This window comes from Carcharodon carcharias, chromosome 3 (genome assembly GCF_017639515.1).
Source record: "Carcharodon carcharias isolate sCarCar2 chromosome 3, sCarCar2.pri, whole genome shotgun sequence".
Lineage (NCBI taxonomy): Eukaryota > Metazoa > Chordata > Chondrichthyes > Lamniformes > Lamnidae > Carcharodon > Carcharodon carcharias.
In genome coordinates this window covers 17,463,510-17,483,318 of record NC_054469.1, presented here as the reverse complement: position 1 = coordinate 17,483,318, position 19,809 = coordinate 17,463,510, and the positions used below count along the sequence as shown (strand labels likewise).

Genomic DNA, 19,809 nt, shown 5'->3' with positions numbered 1-19,809 from the left:
TTTGAAGACGTCTATCAGGTCACCCCTTAATCATTACCCTTCAGAAAAGAACCCCAACATTTGCTGATAGGTCTAACCTCAGTTCTAGTTTCACTTTAGCATGGGGGAGGCAGTGGCATTGTCACTGGATTTAGGGACCCAGGGTAATGTTCTGGTAGCACCCAGGTTCAAATCCTACCACAGTGGAATTTGAATTCAGTGGAAAAAAAGTTCTGGTTATAGAAGTCTAATGATAACCATTGCCAATTATCATTAAAAACCCATCTGGTTCATTAATGACAACTGTGTAGTGTTCGAAGTGTGGTCTAAGTTTCCTTGCAAGTTTGACAAAACCCCTTTGCTTTTCAAATGTATCCCCCTAGAAATGAACTCTCGTGCTTTATTTGCTGCATCCCTTCCTTTTTGTGATTTTTGTAATTCCCCCCCCCCCAACCAATGTTCCTTCACTGGACACTTATTTCTCAGTCAGGATGTGGCCTCCTTATACCTTCTTCCAAAACGTATCATCTCACACTTAGCTACATTGAAGTTCATTTGCTAATTTGATGGCTGCTCTCCAAGTTTACTCATGTCTATATAAAACTTGAGAAGCAAATGCTTGCAGGTCTATGTAGGGGGAAAAAGTGGGACTAATTGGATCGTTTTTTTTCAAAGAGCCAGTGCAGGCATGATGGGTCGAATGGTCTCCAGCTGTGCTGTTTGATTCTAGTTTCCAAATCAAAATTGTGTGGCAGTTTCCTTAATGTCAACTTCTGCAAAAGGTGGGGGATTCCTGCAGTAAGGGGAAGCTTCTTTTACCAATTCCTGGACACACCACGCATCACCCGAGAGAGATGTGGTTGCACGAGAGGGTACAATGGAGATTTACATGGCTGTTGCCAGGCCTAGAGAATTTTAGTTCTGAGGAGTGGTTGGATAGACTTCAGCCAGTCCCCAATTGGACTTGGGACTTTAACTCCTGCTTCTCTCTCCACAGGTGCTGCCGGATTTGTTGAGTTTTTGAAGAGTTTCCTCTTTCTATTTTAGACAGGGTCGTTTTCTTTGGAACAGAGAAGACTGAGGGGAGATTTAAAGGAAACATATAAAATTATGAGGGGCCTGGAGAGAGTGGATAGTAAGGCCCCTTGTTTGAAGGGTCCAGAGCCAGCAGTGTGCATTTAGGTTAAAAGGATGATTGACATGTGACATGCTAGCCTGCATCACCGATGAGATCAGGATTCAAACTAAGCTGATATCAACAGGATGAATTCTCCTCTCCCTGCTAGTTTGGGCCAGTTCTCAAAGGTGTGGCATGGTTACACAGATACTTGTGGATTGCTTGGGGGAACTGCCGAAGGCTATGGTGGTTATAAAGGTACGGTGACAGAGTGCTTAACAGAGGACAGGGCCAATGCACCCAACAGCACTATCCATTCAAATACAACCACCTCTTCCCATCTTATTCTTCATGCAGTTCAAAAATTTTAAATTGACATTCACCAGTGCACTTTACAAAGCGACAGGACTTAGACTCTTTAAACAGCTTTCAAAATAGTTGAGAAGTTGGGTCCTTGCCATGTTGCTCAGCAATATTTCAGCCACGTCCTTTCGAAAAGTAGGCCACAAAACCGAGGCTCAGCATCTTCCTTCTATCATTGGCTGAGAAATGAAAAGATGGCGACAATTTGTCAGGGGTATGTCGTCGTCTTTCCCAAGGAGCAGCAATTTTGTTTGATAATTAACATCTCGTGTGAACCAAAAGGAGATGAGAACCTCAGCCCTGTTTGTGGTCGTGTTCAATGAAACATGCCACAGACAATCGCGGCATGTACACATTCAGCCGCCTTTGTGAAAGGAGTCAATAGTTTTGTTGTGCATTACTACGTTGAGTCAATAAAACATGCCTCTCTGCACATCTGGGATTGGATACGCGGCTGATTGAAGGAATCATCTTTCCGACAAGCATCCTATTTTAAGCCGAGGCTATGTTGCGAGCAGAATTCTGAAGAAGCAGTTAAGCTGTTGCTGGTACCTAACTTAGAAGGTCCTGTTCTCCAGCAAATTTGAACCAAATCTCAATTTACAGTAAAAAGTCAGACTTAATACAAGGAACACTACTTTGGTATTTACAATGAGCTGTAATGGCACCAAGAGAAAGAACATTCACTGCAAAGAAAATTTACATGACAATTACATGTGCCCATAGACAATCAAAATGGCAGTTATATATGCCCTTATACAATGATGCTTATTTACAACACAGTAATTGAGCTGATCTACAGACACAGTACTTCCACTTTTACACACAGATTGATTAAAGGCAGCATGAATTTAGGACAATCGACAGCGTCTCTTCTTACACCCATGCCCGTTCCTCTGAATCTTATTTTTAAAATTCACTTTTACATTCAATTTGTTATTAACAGTAACGGCGACCTGGAAGCTATCATCAATTGTTGTCAAAACCCATCTGGTTCACTAATGCCCTTTAGGGAATCAAATCTGCCGTCCTTACCTGGTCTGGCCTACACGTGACTCCAGACCCACAGCAATGTGGTTGACTCTTAGCTGCCCTCTGAAATGGCCCTGCAGGCAACTCAGTTCAAAGGGCAATTAAGGGTGGGCAACAAATTCTGGTGTTGCCAGCAATGCCCACATCCCATGAAAGAATTAAGAAAAAAAAACTGATTTCCGTTGAATTATGATCATAGTGAAAGTACCTCTGGACTATTGTTGTCATGCTCAGAGGTGAGATATGTTAATCACAGGAATGGAAACACTTAGCATATGCGTGGCACTCGTTGCCTGCGAGAAGCATCCTCAACTCGGATTGCAAGATGGGTTCGGATGAACTTGGCTCTCCAGCCCACTCCATGGAGCCAGGATATCAAGGTCGGCGCAGAATAGAATTCCTGCTCTGCTATAACTCCGACCTCAGAAGAGCGGACTGCACCTTTTCATCCGCTGGTCATTCTCGTGACATCTTCCGGTGTGACTCTAGTGATGGTGCTTGAATTATTCCAGCGCAGAGCTTTGCTAGATGCAGTGCAAGTGCACATCTAGCAGAGCTCCATGATAGAGAATGAAAGATTTGCATTTATAGAACATCAACCCTGTTTTACATCAGTTACTCACACACAGTAAGCTCTGACAAACAGTAATTTGATAATAGGATAATCTGTCTTATTGTGATGTTGGTTGAGGGATAAATATTGGACAGGATAGCTCACCTCTTTCTTCAAATCCCAGTGCCATGGGATCTTTTACAGCCACGTGAGAGAACAGCCAGGAGCGATCCAATTTAATACCTTCCCTGAAAGGCAGCACCACCAACAGTGCAGCACTCTCTTGGTACTGCACTGGAGTGCCAGCCTAGATTTTGTATGCAGCAGGCCCCTGGAGTGGGAAACCCACAAACTTTCTAACTCAGAGGTGACTGCGCTACCCACTGATCCACAGAAGTCAACAATGGGAGCAGGACTTTGCGATTTTGGCTTTATTAACTGGTCTTTCATAGGAGCAGGAGTAGGTCATTCAGCCCTTTGAGTCTGCTCCACCATTCAATAATGTCATGGCGAATCCGGTTGTGATCTCAGCTCCACTTTCCTGTCTGCCCCCCCCCCCCCCAATAACCCTGGACTCTCTTATCCATCAAAAATCTATCTAACTCAGCCTTGAATGAAATTAAAGACCCAGTCTCCACTACCTCCGGGGGAAAGAGAATTCCACAAGCTGTCTTACTCTTACTCTTAAACTGTGTCCCCGAGTTCTGGTGTTTCCCACAAGAGGAAACATCCTCCTGGTTTCTCCCCTATCCAGTCCCCTCAGGATCCTATATGTTTCAATAGGATCACCTCTCATTCTTCTAAACTCCAATGGTTACATAGGCCCGACCTGTTCAGCCTTTCTTCATAAGACAAGTCCCTCATCCCAGGAATGAGTCCAGTGAACTTTCTCTGTGCTGCTTCTAAAGCAATTATACCTTTTTCTCCGGTTTTATCTGCTGGTGCACTCCTATGATTGTGTGTCCTGTCTCTCCCTGTCACACTCTGGTACTCGTTACTCAAATTGACGCCCTGCTCTATTACTTTGTTGTTTCACTGTACTTTACAGTATTACTTCTCATGCGGTCCCTTCCCTCCACTAACTAGCTTAACGCCCTCTCTCCTGCCTTAGTTGTACAATTTGCCAAAGCACCGGTTCCAGCACGGTTCAGGTGAAGACTGTCCCAGTGGCACAGCTCCCACTTTCTCCAGTACTGATGCCAATGCCCCATGAATCAAAACACATTTCTCCCACATCAATCTTTCAGCCACACATTCATCTCTCTAAGCTTATTTACCCTAAGCCAATTTGCTCATGGCTCAGGTAATAATCCAGAGATTATTACCCCCTAGTTGCTCATACTCCCTCAGCAGAACCTCTTTCCTAGTCCTACCTATGCCATTGGTACCTATGTGGGCCATGACAATCAGATCCTCCTCCCCTACTGCAAGATCCTCTCTGGCCCAGGGCAATTGTCCCAAACCCTGGAACCAAGCAGGCAACACAACCATCTGGACTCTTGTTCTGGGCTGCAGAGAATGATCCCCATACTACCATTACATTCCTATTAATTCTCCCCTGCTTGAATGGCTTCCTGTACCTCAGTGCCCTGGTCAAGAAGCTCGCCCTACAGCCGCTAATCTCATCCAAGCAAGCTTAAAGAACCTCAAACCTGTTGGACAATTGCAAGGGCTGAGGCTCCTGCACTCCTGCCTTCTAGGTCCCCTTACCTGCCTCGCACCTTGCTGTCACACCCTCCTGTCCCTGACCACTGACCTAATCAGGTAGCCCTATCCTAAGAGGTGTGACTGCCTCTTGCTACAAAGTATCCAGGTAACTTACCCCTTCCTGATGTGTCACAATATCTGTAGCTCAGCTTCCAGCTCAATGACTCTGAGCCAAAGCTCCTCAAGCCGCAAACACTTAGTGCAGACGTGTTTGTCCTGGATCACACTGGCGACCAGGAAATCCCACATTCTGAAGCTGCAACACATCACCTGCCCTGCCATCCTCAATGCATGTTTTAGTTAACTAATTAACTTAATTAATTATTAATTTTCCTTATTAAATTTTATTGTATCTCTCCTTATCACCACTTACTGTATTAATTAAGCCTTAGTAATTAAACCTTAGTAATAGAATAGACATTTACCACAGAAAAATATTTTTAAAATTACATTTTTACTAATTTCCAGCTATTTACACACTTTCCCTAAAAGCAATTACTCACCAGCCAATCAATTTACAGCTTTCCTGTGATCTTGCTGTTTCTCCTGGCTTTACTCTCACTGTTTTAATCTCTCCCTCTTGAAGTCTCGCTGGTTTTCATGTTGGCTTAATAAAAAAGATTGAGATTTCTCAAATAAAGGCAGAAAACGCTGCAAACACTCATTGGGGTCTGGTAGCAACCATGAAGGTAGAAACAGAGTTAACGTTTCAGGTTGATGACCTTTTATCAGAACAGGGCTGAAACAACCTGAAACATTAACTCTGTTTCTCTCTCCACAGATGTTGCCGGACCTGCTGAGAGTCTCCAGCAGTTTCTCTGTCTTGATTTCAGATCCCCAGCATCCGAATTATTTTGCTTTTTGGATTTCTCAAACCCATTTCGTATACAAGATAGACTTTCATCCCATCAATTCCAGTTTGTAACTAAGCCCAAACCCCAGGGCTGATAGTGCTAACACAGCCAGCACTTCTCATGGGCCATTAGGGATGGCCAACAAATATTGATGTTGCCAGCGAGACTCAAGTCACATGAAAGAATGAGAAAACCTGATTGAAAATCACCAATGTTACAACCTTGGGTAGAAGTGTTAAGGCGAGTAAAACCCTGCTTTTATATGCGTGTTCAATTGGTTGAAGTCGATAACATTTTCCAAAGTCATAAACGTGGACTGTGTAAGGATTATCATTAGAAATTGGCCCCACTTCAGTCTGTTATGTCCCAATGTTACATGTCCTGATATCAGCATTAACCTGTGGAAAGACGGATTGGCTAAAGTGGAAAGAATTGCACCAGAACAAAGCTGGGACCTTGCATCTTGCTTCAGTATCTGGCATATTAAACCCGGTTCATGTATAACTTGCATGGCATCTCCAGTATAATGAAATGTCCCAAAATACTTCATACGAGCATCATCAAATGAAATACTGAGCCACATATGCAGATATTAGGTCAGTTGACCAAAAAGCTTGGTCCAAGAGGTAGGTTATAAAGAATGTCTTAAAGGAGGAAAGCGATGCTGAGAGGCAGAGCGAGGGAATTTCAGCAAGTAGGTCCTAGGCAACTGTGCAATTGTACAATAACTTATCTTCATCAATGAGTCAATCATTGGTAACTTTTAGAATTGGTTTGCAGTAAATGCTAATCTTGACCCATCTGAATATGACTGCCCCTAACCGTTTTAGAATGGGAATTCTTAGACAGGAAATTTTAATCAATTTGCACTCCTTGAAAAAGCTTGCTTCGCTTTCCCAGGAACATTGGGCTACAAATCAATTTGGTGTTATGATTTGTGTTTTTTTTTATAAATTCCTTCTCCGGATGTGTAGGATTTAATGTTCAACTTGAACCCTCAAGGTAAGGCGCTTCTTGCTATGCAATGCAAGACTCAGCTTGAAATCTTGACAATCTGGCCTTCGGACTGCACTTGGTAAGCATCGAGATCTGTGTGGTGCAGTTGGTCCCATTGCTGCCCACGGAAGCATGTTGGTACTTCAAGTCTCCTCCCACGTACCTCTCAATGTGCCATCGTTTCCATTTCCTCTTCAGCTCAGACTGAACCTATGCATGGATAATAATAACACAAATTAGCAAATGGAACAATTCTGAGTGCAGTCATTTCTTTAAACAGAAATAACGTCTTTTCCCCCATCAGGTTGAAGGAACGTGAGTAGATCATTCAGCTTTCAAAACTGTTTTGTCATTCAATTAGATAACAGCAGATGAGTACCTCAATTCCACTTGGCCACCTTTGCTCTTGAGAACTTTACCGAACAAAAATCTATTGTTATCAGCCCTATTAGAGTCAGATCAGGCTACGTTGGTAGCACTCTTGCCACTGCACGAGATGGTTGTGGGTCCAAGTCCTACTTCGACACAAAAAACAAGGCTGGACACTCCAATGCAATTTTGAAGGGGTGCTGCACTGTCAGAGGTGCCATCTTTCTGATGTGACATTAAGCTTAGGAGCCTGCTACCCTCTCAGGTGGTCGAAAAAGACCCCATGGCATTTTTTGAAGACCAGGGGAGTTCTCCCCAGTGTCCTGATCCACATTTATCCTGCAATTCACACCTGCTCATTATCGCACTGCTGTTTGTGGGAGTTTGCTGTGTGCAAACTGGCTGCCATGTTTCCTACATTATAACACCGACTACAATTCAAAAATACTTCACTGGCTGTAAAACGCTCTGAGATATCTGGTGGTTGTGAAAGATGCTATATAAATACAAGCCTTTTAGCTCCAATTGATCCAGCATGCACAGATTTACGAGCTTAAAGTAAACATATTCCAATCAGTAATATAAAAAGTACAAATAATAAAATGAATATACGCTTACACACATATAAGATAGCACACAATAGATATTTTATTTTCATACATACTTCTGTGGGTGGAGCATAAAAATCTTGGTTGCTGAACTTACCCAAGGAAGGACATACTTGCCCTGGAGGGAGCGGAACAAAGATTCACTGGACTGGTTCCGGGCTGGAGGGGAATGTGCCAAGAGAAGAGACTGAGTGGACATGGCCTATGTTCCCTGGACTTTAGGAGAATAAGAGGTGATTTAATTGAAATAAAAACAATTCTTAATGGGATTGACAGGGTAGGTGCTGAGAAAATGTGTTCCCCTGACTGGGAAATCTGAACACAGGGTCACAGTCTTAGAACGAGGCGTCAGCTGTCTAAGACTGAGATGAGGAGAAATTTATTCACTCAAAGGGTTGTGAATCTTTGTAATTCTCTATCCCTGCGAGTGTTGGATGCTCAATCATTGAGTATATTCAAAATGGGGGTTGACAGATTATTGGATACTAAAGGAGTTAAGCGAAATGGGTAGTGCCAGAAGGTGAAACTGATTTAGGGGATTATCTTTAATCTTGTTGAACATCGGAGTAAGCTCGAAGAGTGTACTCCTGACTCAATTGCTTACGTTCACAGCCTTTTGGTGGAGTGAGTTCCAGATTTTTTAGCACTCTTGTGTGAGGGAGCAGTTCCTGTTAACAATCGAGCTCTAATATAAGTTTATGTCCCTTGTTCTTGAATCCCCATCAGAGGAAGTTTCTTTCTATCTACCCTATCCAGTCTTTTCACCATTATAAGCGCCTCAAATAAATTGAGCTTCTTATACAAGGTTGGTTCCTAAATTTGCTGATGACACAAAGTTAGGTAGGAAAGTAAGTTGTGAAGAGGACATAAGGAGACTACAAAGGGGTATAGAGAGGATAAGTGAGTGGGAAAAGATCTGGTGAATGGAGTATAATGTGAGAAAACGTGAAAATGTCCATTTTGGAAGGAAGAGATTGCAGAGCTCTGAGACGTAGAGGGATCTAGCAGTCCTGGTGCATAAATTGCAAAAGGTTAGTGTGCAGATACAGCAAATAATTAGGAAAGCAAATAGAATGTCATTGTTCATTGTGAGTGGAATTGAACATAAAAGTCGGGAGGTTATGCTACAGTTGCACAGGGCACTGGTGAGACCACATCTGGAATACTGTGTACAGTATTGGTTTCCTTATTTAAGGATGTAAATGCACCGGAAGCAGTTCAGATAAGGCTTACTAAACTAAACTAACAACAGGAATGGGCGAGTTGTCTTATGAGGAAAGGTTGGGCAGGCTAAGCTTGTATCCGTTGGAGTTTAGAAGAGTAAGAGGTGATTTAATTGAAACATATAAGATCCTGAGGGGCCTTGACAGGGTGGATGTGGAGAGGGTGTTTCCTCTTGTGAGAGAATCTAGAACCAGGGGCCACTGCTTAAAAATAAGGGGTCGCCCATTTCACAGAATTACAAAATCACAAAATTTTAATGGTACAGAAGGAGGCCATTCAGCCCACCATGTCTGCACCAGCTCCCCAAATGAGCATTATGACCTGGTGCCATTGCCCTGCCTTTTCCCCGTACCCCTGTACATTGTTTAGACCATAAGACATAGGAGCAGAAATTAGGCCGTTCGGCCCATCGAGTCTGCTCCGCCATTCAATCATGGCTGATAAGTTTCTCAACCCCATTCTCCCGCCTTCTCCCCATAACCTTTGATCCCCTTACCAATCAAGAACCTACCTATCTCGGTCTTAAATACACTCAATGACCTGGCCTCCACAGCCTTCTGTGGTAATGAATTCCATAGATTCACCAATCTCTGGCTAAAGAAGTTTCTCCTCATCTCTGTTCTAAAAGGTCTTCCCTTTACTCTGAGGCTGTGCCCTCGGGTCCTAGTCTCTCCTACTAATGGAAACATCTTCCCCATGTCCACTCCATCCAGGCCTTTCAGTATTCTGTAAGTTTCAATCAGATCCCCCCTCATCCTTCTAAACTCCATCGAGTATAGACCCAGAGTCCTCAAACATTCCTCATATGTTAAGCCTTTCATTCCTGGGATCATTCTCGTGAACCTCCTCTGGACCCTCTCCAGGGCCAGCACATCCTTCCTGAAAAACGGGGCCCAAAATTGCTCACAATATTTTAAATGTGGTCTGACCAGAGCCTTATAAAACCTCAGCAGCACATCCCTGCTTTTATATTCTGGTCCTCTTGAAATAAATGCCAACATTGCATTTACCTTCCTAACTACCGACTCAACCTGCAAGTTAACCTTAAGAGAATCCTGGACTAGGACTCCCAAGTCCCTTTGCACTCCAGATTTCTGAATTCTCTCCCCATTTAGAAAATAGTCTATGCCTCAATTCTTCCTACCAAAGTGCATGATCTCACACTTCTCCACATTGTATTCCATTTGCCACTTCTTTGCCCATTCTCCTAACCTGTCCAAATCCTTCTACAGCCTCCCCACCTCCTCAATACTACCTGCCCCTCCACCTATCTTTTTATCATCTGTAAACTTAGCCAGGATGCCCTCAGTTCCTTCATCTAGATCATTAATGTATAAAGTGAAAAGTTGTGGTCCCAACACTGACCCTTGCGGAACTCCACTAATCACCGGCCGCCATCCTGAGAAGGACCCCCTTATCCCCACTCTCTGCCTCCTGCCAGACAGCCAATCTTCTATCCATGCTAGTACCTTGCCTCTAACACCATGGGGTCTTATCTTACTGAGCAGCCTCCTGTGCGGCACCTTGTCAAAAGCCTTCTGGAAATCCAAGTAGATAACATCCATTGGCTCTCCTTTGTCTAACCTACTCGTTACCTCCTCAAAGAATTCTAACAGATTTGTCAGGCATGACATCCCCTTGATGAAACCATGCTGACTTTGCCCGATTTTACCATGCACTTCCAAGTATTCTGAAATCTCATCCTTAATAATGGACTCTAAAATCTTACCAACGACCGAGGTCAGGCTAATCGGCCTGTAATTTCCTGTCTTTTGCCTCACTCCTTTCTTAAGCAGTGGGGATACATTAGCAATTTTCCAGTCCTCTGGGACCCTCCCTGACTCCAGTGATTCCTGAAAGATCACCACTAACGCCTCCACTATCTCTTCAGCTATCTCCTTCAGAACTCTGGGGTGTAATCCATCTGGTCCAGGTGATTTATCCATCTTCAGACCTTTCAGTTTTCCTAGCACCTTCTCCTTGGTAATGGCCACCATACTCACCTCTGTCCCCCGACTCTCTTGAACTTTGGGGATGTCATCCTGTCTTCCACTGTGAAGACTGATGCAAAGTACCTATTCAGTTCCTCCGCCATTTCTTTGTTCCCCACTACTACTTCTCCAGCGTCATTTTCCAGTGGCCCAATGTCCACTTTTGCCTCTCTCTTACCCTTTATATATCTAAAAAAACTCTTGCAATCTTCTTTTATATTACTGGCTAGTTTATCCTCATATTCAATCTTCTCCCTCCTTTTTTTGTCCTCTGTTGGACTTTGTAGGCTTCCCAAACCCCTGGTTTCCCACTGCTCTTCATCGCATTGTATGCTTTCTCTTTAGCTTTTTATGCTGTCCCTGACTTCCCTTGTCAGCCATGGTTGCCTTGTCCTCTCTTTATTATGCTTCTTCTTCCTAGGGATGAATTTTTGCTGTGTCTCCCAAATTACTCCCAGAAACTCCTGCCTTTGCTGTCCCACTGTCTTTCCTGCTAGGCTCATCTCCCAGTCAATTCTGGCCAGCTCCTCCCTCATGCCTCTGTAGTTGCCTTTATTCAGCTGTAATACCGTTACATCTGATTCCAGCTTTTTCCTCTCAAATTGCAGGGTAAATTCTATCATATTATGGTCACTTCCTCCTAAGGGTTCCTTCACCTTAAGCTCCCTTATCAAATCTGCCTCATTACACATCACTAAATCTAGAATTGCCTGTTCCCTAGTGGGCTCCACCACAATCTGCTCCAAAAAGCCATCTCGTAGACATTCCACAAATTCCTTTTCTTGGCATCCACTACCAACCTGATTTTCCCAGTCTACCTGCATATTGAAATCCTCCATGATCACTGTAACCTTGCCTTTCTTACACGCCTTTTCTATCTCCTGGTGTATCTTGTGCCCCACATTGTGACTACTGTTCGGAGGCCTGTACATAACTCCCATTATGGTTTTTTTACCTTTGCGGTTCCTCAACTCTACCCACACAGATTCTACATCATCTGACTCTACATCATTTCTTGCTATCGATTTAATTTCATTTCTTACTAACAAAGCAACCCCACCCCCTCTGCCAACCTGCCTATCTTTTCAATAGGATGTATATCCTTGGATATTTAGCTCCCAGTCCTGATCCCCTTGCAGCCATGTCTCCTAATGCCCACCACATCATACCTGCCAATTTTAATCTGCGCCACAAGCTCATTTACCTTATTTCATATGCTGCATGCATTCAGATACAACACCTTCCTCCTGTATTTCCTGTCCCCTTTCTCATTGTCATCCCTTTATCTGATGTGCTTGAAGTTAGATTCCTAGCCCTTTCCAAACACTCTGTCCTATTTTGTGTTCTGGAGACTTAAATAGCCTCTCCTGGGCTCTCCTATCTTTTCAGTTTCTATTCAAATAATCATCTAATACCCTCGTGAACACCTCGATTGAACCTGCCTCCACCACACTTCCAGGCAGTGCATTCCAGACCCAAACCACTCATTGTATGAAAAAGTTTTTCTCACCTCACATTTGCTTCTTTTGTAAATCACTTTAAATCTCTGCCCTCTCGTTCTTGATCCTTTGACAAGCGGGAACAGCTTCTCCCTATCTACTCTATCCGGCCCCCTCAGGATTTTGAACATCTCTATCAAATCTCCTCTCATCCTTCTCCTCTCCAAGGAGAACAGTCCCACTCTCTCCAATCTATCCTCATAGCTGAAGTTTCTCATCCCTGGTACCATTCTTGTAAACCTCTTCTGCGCTCTTCCCAATGTGTTCACATCCTTCCTAAAGTGTGGCACCTAGAACTATACACAATACTCCAGCTAAAGTCTAACAATTGCCTTATATAAATTCAGCATAACCTTCCTGCTTTTGTACTCTATGCTCCTATTAATAAAGCCCAGGATACTATATGCTTTCTTAACCGCTCTTTCCACCTGTCCTGCCACCTTCAATGATCTATACAAACATACACCCAGGTCTTTCTGCTCCTGCACCCCTTCAAAATTTCATCCCTTATTTGATATTGTCTGACCACGTTTTTCCTACCAAGATGCATCACCTCACATTTCTCTGCATTAAACTTCATCTGCCACCTATCTGCCCATTCCACCAACTTGTCTACGTCCTCTTGAAGTTCTACACTACCTTCCTCACAGTTCACAATACTCCCAAGCTGTGTATCATCTGCAAACTTTGAAATGATCCCCTGCACACCAAGATCTAGATCATTAATATATATCAGGAAAAGCAAAGGTCCCAATAGCGACCCCTGGGGAACTCCACTACAAACCTTCCTCCAGCCCGAAAAATATCCATTGACTATTACTCTCTGCTTCCTATTTTTCAGCCAATTTTGTGAACACTTTGCTACTGTCTCTTTTATTCCACGAGCAATAACTTTTCTCACAAGTCTGTTGTGTGGCACTGTGTCAAATGCCTTTTGATAGTCCATGTACAACACATCAACAGCATTACCCTCATCGACCTTTTCTGTTACCTCTTTAAAAACTCCAACAAGTTAGTTAAACACGATTTCCTCTTTAGAAGTTCATGCTGGTTTAAAAAATTACACTTTTCTAATTTACTCACCAGGTCCTACTTACCAAGGCCACAGCTCTTCTTTCTGAGGAAGGGTAGAGAAGGAAAGGAGCACCTTCCCCCTCAACTCCCAGTCACCAAACTCCAACTGAAGCACTCTACTGCACCAAACACAGCATTCCAGTGCAGACAAAGTCAGCACTCTATGATATTCTACTTTTATACTATCTGAACCTAGTCTCTGAAAACCTGATTAACCCAGTTATCTAATTAACTAGTTGCAGTTGCAAGCAGAACTTAAATGAGCCCTGTTTTAAGGCTGGACTAAAACTCACCTTCTTCCAACCCTAACAACAACTTTTAGTTAATTGCTAAATTAAAGAAAGATTAGGCTTTAGATATAATTTAACCTTTAATTTAACACTTAAACTTCCTCAGTCACCAAACCCCAACTTAAGCGCTCTAGTGCAGCCCAAAACAGCACTGTAGCCACAGTATTTATATGGCTAGTCCAATTCAGCTTCTGGTCAATGGTAACCCCCAGGATGTTGGTAGTGGGGGATTCAGTGATGGTAATGCCATTGAACGTCAAGGGGCAATGGTTAGATTGGAGAGAGTCATTACTTGGCACTTATGTGCTGCGAATGTTACTTGCCATTTGCCAGTCCAAGCCAGGATGTTGTCCAAATCTTGCTGCATTTGCACATGGACTGCTTCAGTATCTGAGGAGTTGTGAATGGTGCTGAACATCGTGCAATCATCAGCGAACATCCCCACTTCTGAGCTTAGGATGGAAAGAAGGTCATTGATGAAGCAGCTGAAGATGGTCGGGCCTAGGACACTACCCTGAGGAACTCCTGCAGTGATGTCCTGGAGCTGAGATGATTGACCTCCAAATACCACAACCATCTTCCTTTGTGCTAGGTATGACTCCAACCACTGGAAAGTTTTCCCTCTGATTCCCATTGACTCCAGTTTTGCTAGGGCTCCTTGATGCCACACTTGGCCAAATGCTGCCTTGATGTTAAGGGCAGTCACTCTCACCTCACCTCGGGAGTTCAGCTCATTAGTCCACATTTGAACCAAGGCTGTAATGAGGTCAGAAGTTGAATGATCCTGGCAGAACTGAAACTGAGTGTCAATGAGCAGGTTACTGCTAAGCAAGTGCTGCTTGATAACACTGTTGATGACCCCTTCCATCATTGGAGAGTAGACTGATGGGGTAGTAATTGACCTGGTTGGATTTGTCCTACTTTTTGTAAACAGGACGTACCTGGGCAATTTTCCACATAGCCGGGTAGGTGCCAGTGTTGTAGCTGCACTGGAACAGCTTGGCTAGGGGCGTGGCAGGTTCTAGAGCACAAGTCTTCAGTACTATTGCTGGAATATTGTCAGGACTCATAGCCTTTGGAGTATCCAGTGCTTTTAGCCGTTTCTTCATATCATGTGGAGTGAATTGAATTGGCTGATGACTGACATCTATGATGCTGGGGACCTCCGGAGGAGGCTGAGATTGTTCATCCACTGAAGATTGTTGCAAATGCTTCAGCCTTATCTTTTGCACTGATGTGCTGGGCTCCTCCATCATTGAGGATGGGGATATTTGAGGAGCCTCCTCCTCCAGTGAGTTGTTTACTTGCCCACCACCATTCACGACTGGATGTGGCAGGACTGCAGAGCTTAGATCTGATCCGTTGGTTCTGGAATCACTTAGCCCTGTCTATCACTTGCTGCTTATGCTGGTTAGTACACAAGGAGCCCTGTGTTATCACTTCACCAGGTTGCCACCTCATTTTTAGGTATGCCTGGTGCTGCTCCTGGCATGCCCTCCTCCACCAGGGTTGACCCCCCAGCTTGATGGTAATGGTAGAGTGGGGGATATGCCAGGACATGAGGTTACAGATTGTGTTCGAGTACAATTCTGCTGCTGCTGATGGCCCACAGCACCTCATGGATGCCCAGTCTTGAGTTGCTAGATCTGTTCATAATCTATCCCAGTTAGCACGGTGGTAGTATCACACAATATGATGGAGGGTATCCTCAATGTGAAGGCGGGACTTCGTCTCCACAATGACTGTGCGGTGGTCACTCCTACCGATACTGTCATGGACAGATGCATCTGCGGCAGGCAGGTTGGTGAGGATGAGGTCAAGTATGTTTTCCCCTCTCGTTGGTTCCTCTCACCACCTGCTGCAGACCCAGTCTAGCAGCTATGTCCTTTAGGACTCGGCCAGCTTGCTTAGTAGTGGTGCTACCGAGCCATTCTTGGTGATGGACATTGAAGTTTCCCAGCCAGAGTACATTCTGCTCCCTTGGCACCCTCAGTGCTTCCTCCAAGTGGTGTTCAACATGGAGGAGCACTGATTCATCAGCTGAGGGAGGGCGGTACGTGGTAATCAGCAGGAGGTTTCCTTGCCCATGTTTGACCTGATGCCATAAAACTTCATGGGATCCAGAGCCGATGCTGAGGACTCCCAGGGCAACTCCCTCCTGACGGTATACCACCGTGCCACCACCTCTGCTGGGACTGTCCTGTAGGTGGTGATAGTGGTATCTGGTACATGATCTGTAAGGTATGATTCCGTGAAGATGACTATGTCAGACATTGTTTGACCAGACTGCGAGACAGCTCTTCCAATTTTGGTACTAGCCTCCAGATGTTAGTAAGGAGGGCTTTGCAGAGTCGACAGGGCTGAGATTGCCATTGTCGTTTCCGGTGCCTAGGTTGATGCCAAGTGGTCCGCCTGGTTTCATTCCTTTTTACTGATTTTATAGGGCTTTGATACAATTGAGTGGCTCGCTAGGCCATCCCAGAGGGCACTTAACAGTCAACCACATTACTGTAGATCTGAAGTCACATGTAGGCCAGATCTGGTGAGGACAGCAGATTTCCTCCCTTAAAGGACATTTGTGAACCAAGTGGGTTTCCATAACAATGGCTTCAGGGTCACCATTAGACTTTTAATTCCAGATTTTTATTGAATTCAAATTCTACCATCTGCCGTGGTGGGATTCGAACCCAGTTCCCCGGAGCTCTGAAGAAGTCATATGGACTCGAAAGGTGAACTCTTTTTTCTTCTCTCCACAGATGCTGTTAGGCCTGCTGAGTTTTCCCAGCATTTTCTGTTTTTGCCCTGGAGCATTCCCCCGGGTCTCTGGATTAGCAGCCCAGTGACAATACCACTGCACCACTGCCTGCCAATTAAGCACTTTTTGAAGTGTAGTTACTGTTGTAACGTAATAGCCGGTTTATACGCTTTTGCAGTATTGCATTGCAGTGTTAGTCTAGATACTGCATTGAGGTCTCTGGAGCAAGACTGTCACCCACAACCTTCTGCTTCTGACTCAGAGGTGAAGAGTGCTACCTACTGAGTCAATTTGCCCACAGCAACCTCTCACAAACAGCAGAGATAATGACCAAATAATATGTCTTTAGTGGTGTCGATTGAGGAATGAATATAGGCCAGGAGACTGGAGATAACTCTTTTGCTCTTCTTTAAAACAATGCCATGATCCCTTTTATGTTCCCCTGAGGAGCAGACAGTACTCCGTTCAAAAGACAGCATCACCAACACCATTCACACAGTAATGTCGAAGACTCAGCTTAATTATCTGCTGGCCCCACAACATTCTGACTCAGTTGTCCACTGTGCCATGGCTGACACAGAGATACATTGGATGCAGCAACTATTTTGACTGATAAGAGTCTGACAGAAAACTTGGAAACAGAGGTAGCACAGCAAAGACCTTGTGGGAACAGATATTAAGAGTACATCTGCAGGCTTGACCAGAGATATAATCCACGCAACTATCTTTTCATCATTATTAATGTATTAGCAAACTTCTTGCTACATTGCCCATGGCGTGTCAGAGGATGGACGGAAATTAGGACTCCATCGAGTGGCTGCAGTTCATAATTACAGGGTCACCGGAAGTTGTTTACGTAGAGAATTTGTATTGTGATAGGTCACATCACAAATTCCAATGGTACATACTGATAGAAGTGTGATCTCGCACTGTGACGACAGGAAATGAAGTTTGCAGACAGGAAACATGCACCGAAAGCAGATTTTTAATTTAACGGCAGTCAGTCTTCTGTGGCATTGAGTCCAGATCAAGTGTTATGTCAAGGATGACATGGGCTTAGAGAGCTGGGAACAATTGAGCAAGGCGTGCAGGGGCAATTTAATCCTTCGTTTAAAACCACAGAATGATGGCACTATCAAGCACATAAGGAGGTCATTGTGCCAGTTCCGACTCTTTGAAAGCTTTCAAAAAATCTTTCAGGGGATGTGAGCATTGCTGGCAAGGCGATGTATTTGTTGCCCATCCCTACTTACCCTTGAGAGGGGTGATGGAAAAGTCCAAATTAGTCCCACTCCCTTCTACTCTTAGCCCATTGCCCTGCTAATTTTTCCCCATCAAGTATTAATTCACGTCTCCTTTGAAAGTGACCACTGAACCTGCTTCCACCAGCCTTTCACACAGAACATCCCAGATCATAATAAGTTGCTGTGTAAAAAGAAATGCCCCTAATCTTGCATTTATTTCTTTTTTCCAGTTGTCTTAAATCTGTGTCCTCTGGTTACTGACACTCCTGCTGCTGTTACGTTTCCCCTCATTTACTCTATCAAAAACTTCCTTGATTTTGAACAGCTCTATCAAATCTCCCCTTTGGGGAACAACTCCAGCTTCTCTAGTTTCTCCATGTAACCGAGTCCCGCAATTTGCCCTTATCTTACTAGAACATTTTGCGTTTTTCTTTTACTCAAAGCAAAATTTATGCCAAATTCACAGGGAAGCAGAGAAGTGGAGCTGGTTGCAGGATAGACCGAGGACCTGGGAGTTGCAAAACCCACAATCTACAGTGCCACCACTGTTGGGAGGATGTAATTACAGTGTGACAAGTTTGCCATTATAAATGTTGACAGAAATTTAGAACGGGAAGAAAGTTGACACCATGTGTGTATGTATATATAGGTGTATGTGTATATATATATGTATATTATATGTATGTACGCATGTATGCATATATGCCTGTGCCATTGTGTCTCTTACCTCTCCATTCAGGAAACAGTATAGCACAGCTACAATGAAACCCTGTTGAAAAGAACAAGTGGAATCCATTGTTATTGCAAGGGCCATGTTTCATTGTTTGAGCAAGGTATAATCCACTATTCAACGCAGTGAATCTATAATGAAAAGACATGATTTGTCAACAACTGCATGCAAGATTTTAGTAGATAAGCTTTAACTGCATGATTGACAAAACAATAAACTCTCATAAGACGCATGCACAAACGCTCAGGGGGCAAAGATGAAGAAGCTGGATTTCTCTACATATGTATCTATCATAGTAACAAACAGTTATGTCTGTTTGGACCTTTTGGATTGGTCAGTTTAAGGGGTGTGTCTGCTAGTGAGTTTATTTGGTGGAGGAGTACCTGGATAGAATCAATACCCGAATGTAGCGATAAAGTTTTAATCTATCTAATCGACCACGGTGCAGAACAAGAGAGTCTTGCATAACAACCTCACCAAACATAAGGCACGTGGCAAGAGAGGGATTGAGAGGGGGGGGGGATGGTGACATGGGAGGGGGAACTGGAACAGGGGGAAAATGGCATTGGAGGATGGGCGTCAGCACGGAGGAGAAGGCATGAGGTGGGGAACGCATGGGAGATATGGAACGGGGATGGGATGGTATTGGAAAAAGAGGTGGGATGGGGATAAGAGGGAAGAAAGGAATAAGAGTGGTATGGCTTGAGAAAGATGGTATGGGATGGGGAATTAAAGAAGTATTGTTGCAAAAAAATTCTAAGTTCACAGCAAATGTTTTGCCGGTCTCTGCTAGTATATGTAATGTGTGTATAGATATATAATTCTTTCCTGGGCTATGGGTGTAGCTGGCCAGCATTTATTGTTCCTCCCTTGTTGTCTTTGGGAATGAGTTTTAACACATGACCAATGAAATCTACCGGGGAAGCCTGATTTTGGCGGACAACAGCAAATTGCATCTACAAAGTACTTTCAATGCAGTAAAGCGTCTCGAGCTGGGGATATAGGACAGGCGATCAAATACTTGGTCAGAGGGGTAGGCATTAAATAGTGTCTTAAAGGGAGGAGAAAAGGTCTGGGGAGGGAATTCCAGAGCTTGGGGCCTGAACTGGTGAAGGCAAAGGAAGAGGGCTAAGAGGCCAGGTTCGAAGGAATGCACAGTTCCCCTCCAAAATAGCCCAGTAAGCCACTCAGTTACGTACATACCAACATGCGTACATATGAACAAACTAACCAGGAGCAGGAGAAGGCCACTCGGCCCTTCGAGCCTGCTCCGCCATTCAATAAGATCATGTGGCTGATCTGAATGTAACCTCAAGTCCGCATTCCTGCCTACCCCCAATAACCTTTCACCCCCTTGTTAATCAAGGATTTATCTAGCTCTGCCTTAAAATATTCGAGCCTGTCCACAGCCTTTTGAAGAGAGT

The 19,809-nt window shown here is 44.1% G+C and overlaps 1 protein-coding gene across 1 annotated transcript in view; it reads right to left on the bottom strand.

Annotated features, from left to right (window-relative positions):
* Nucleotides 1–6,581: 6,581 nt before the first annotated feature.
* Nucleotides 6,582–19,809, bottom strand: part of LOC121275974 (vasoactive intestinal polypeptide receptor-like) — a 79,834-nt gene continuing 66,606 nt past the window's right edge. Inside the window, exons 13-14 of the mRNA XM_041183917.1 lie at nucleotides 18,383–18,424; nucleotides 6,582–6,811 (exon numbers count right to left, since the gene is read on the bottom strand). Of these exons, the coding sequence (XP_041039851.1) occupies nucleotides 6,623–6,811; nucleotides 18,383–18,424 (231 nt within the window). The 3' untranslated portion in view covers nucleotides 6,582–6,622. The remainder of the gene's footprint in view (nucleotides 6,812–18,382; nucleotides 18,425–19,809) is intronic.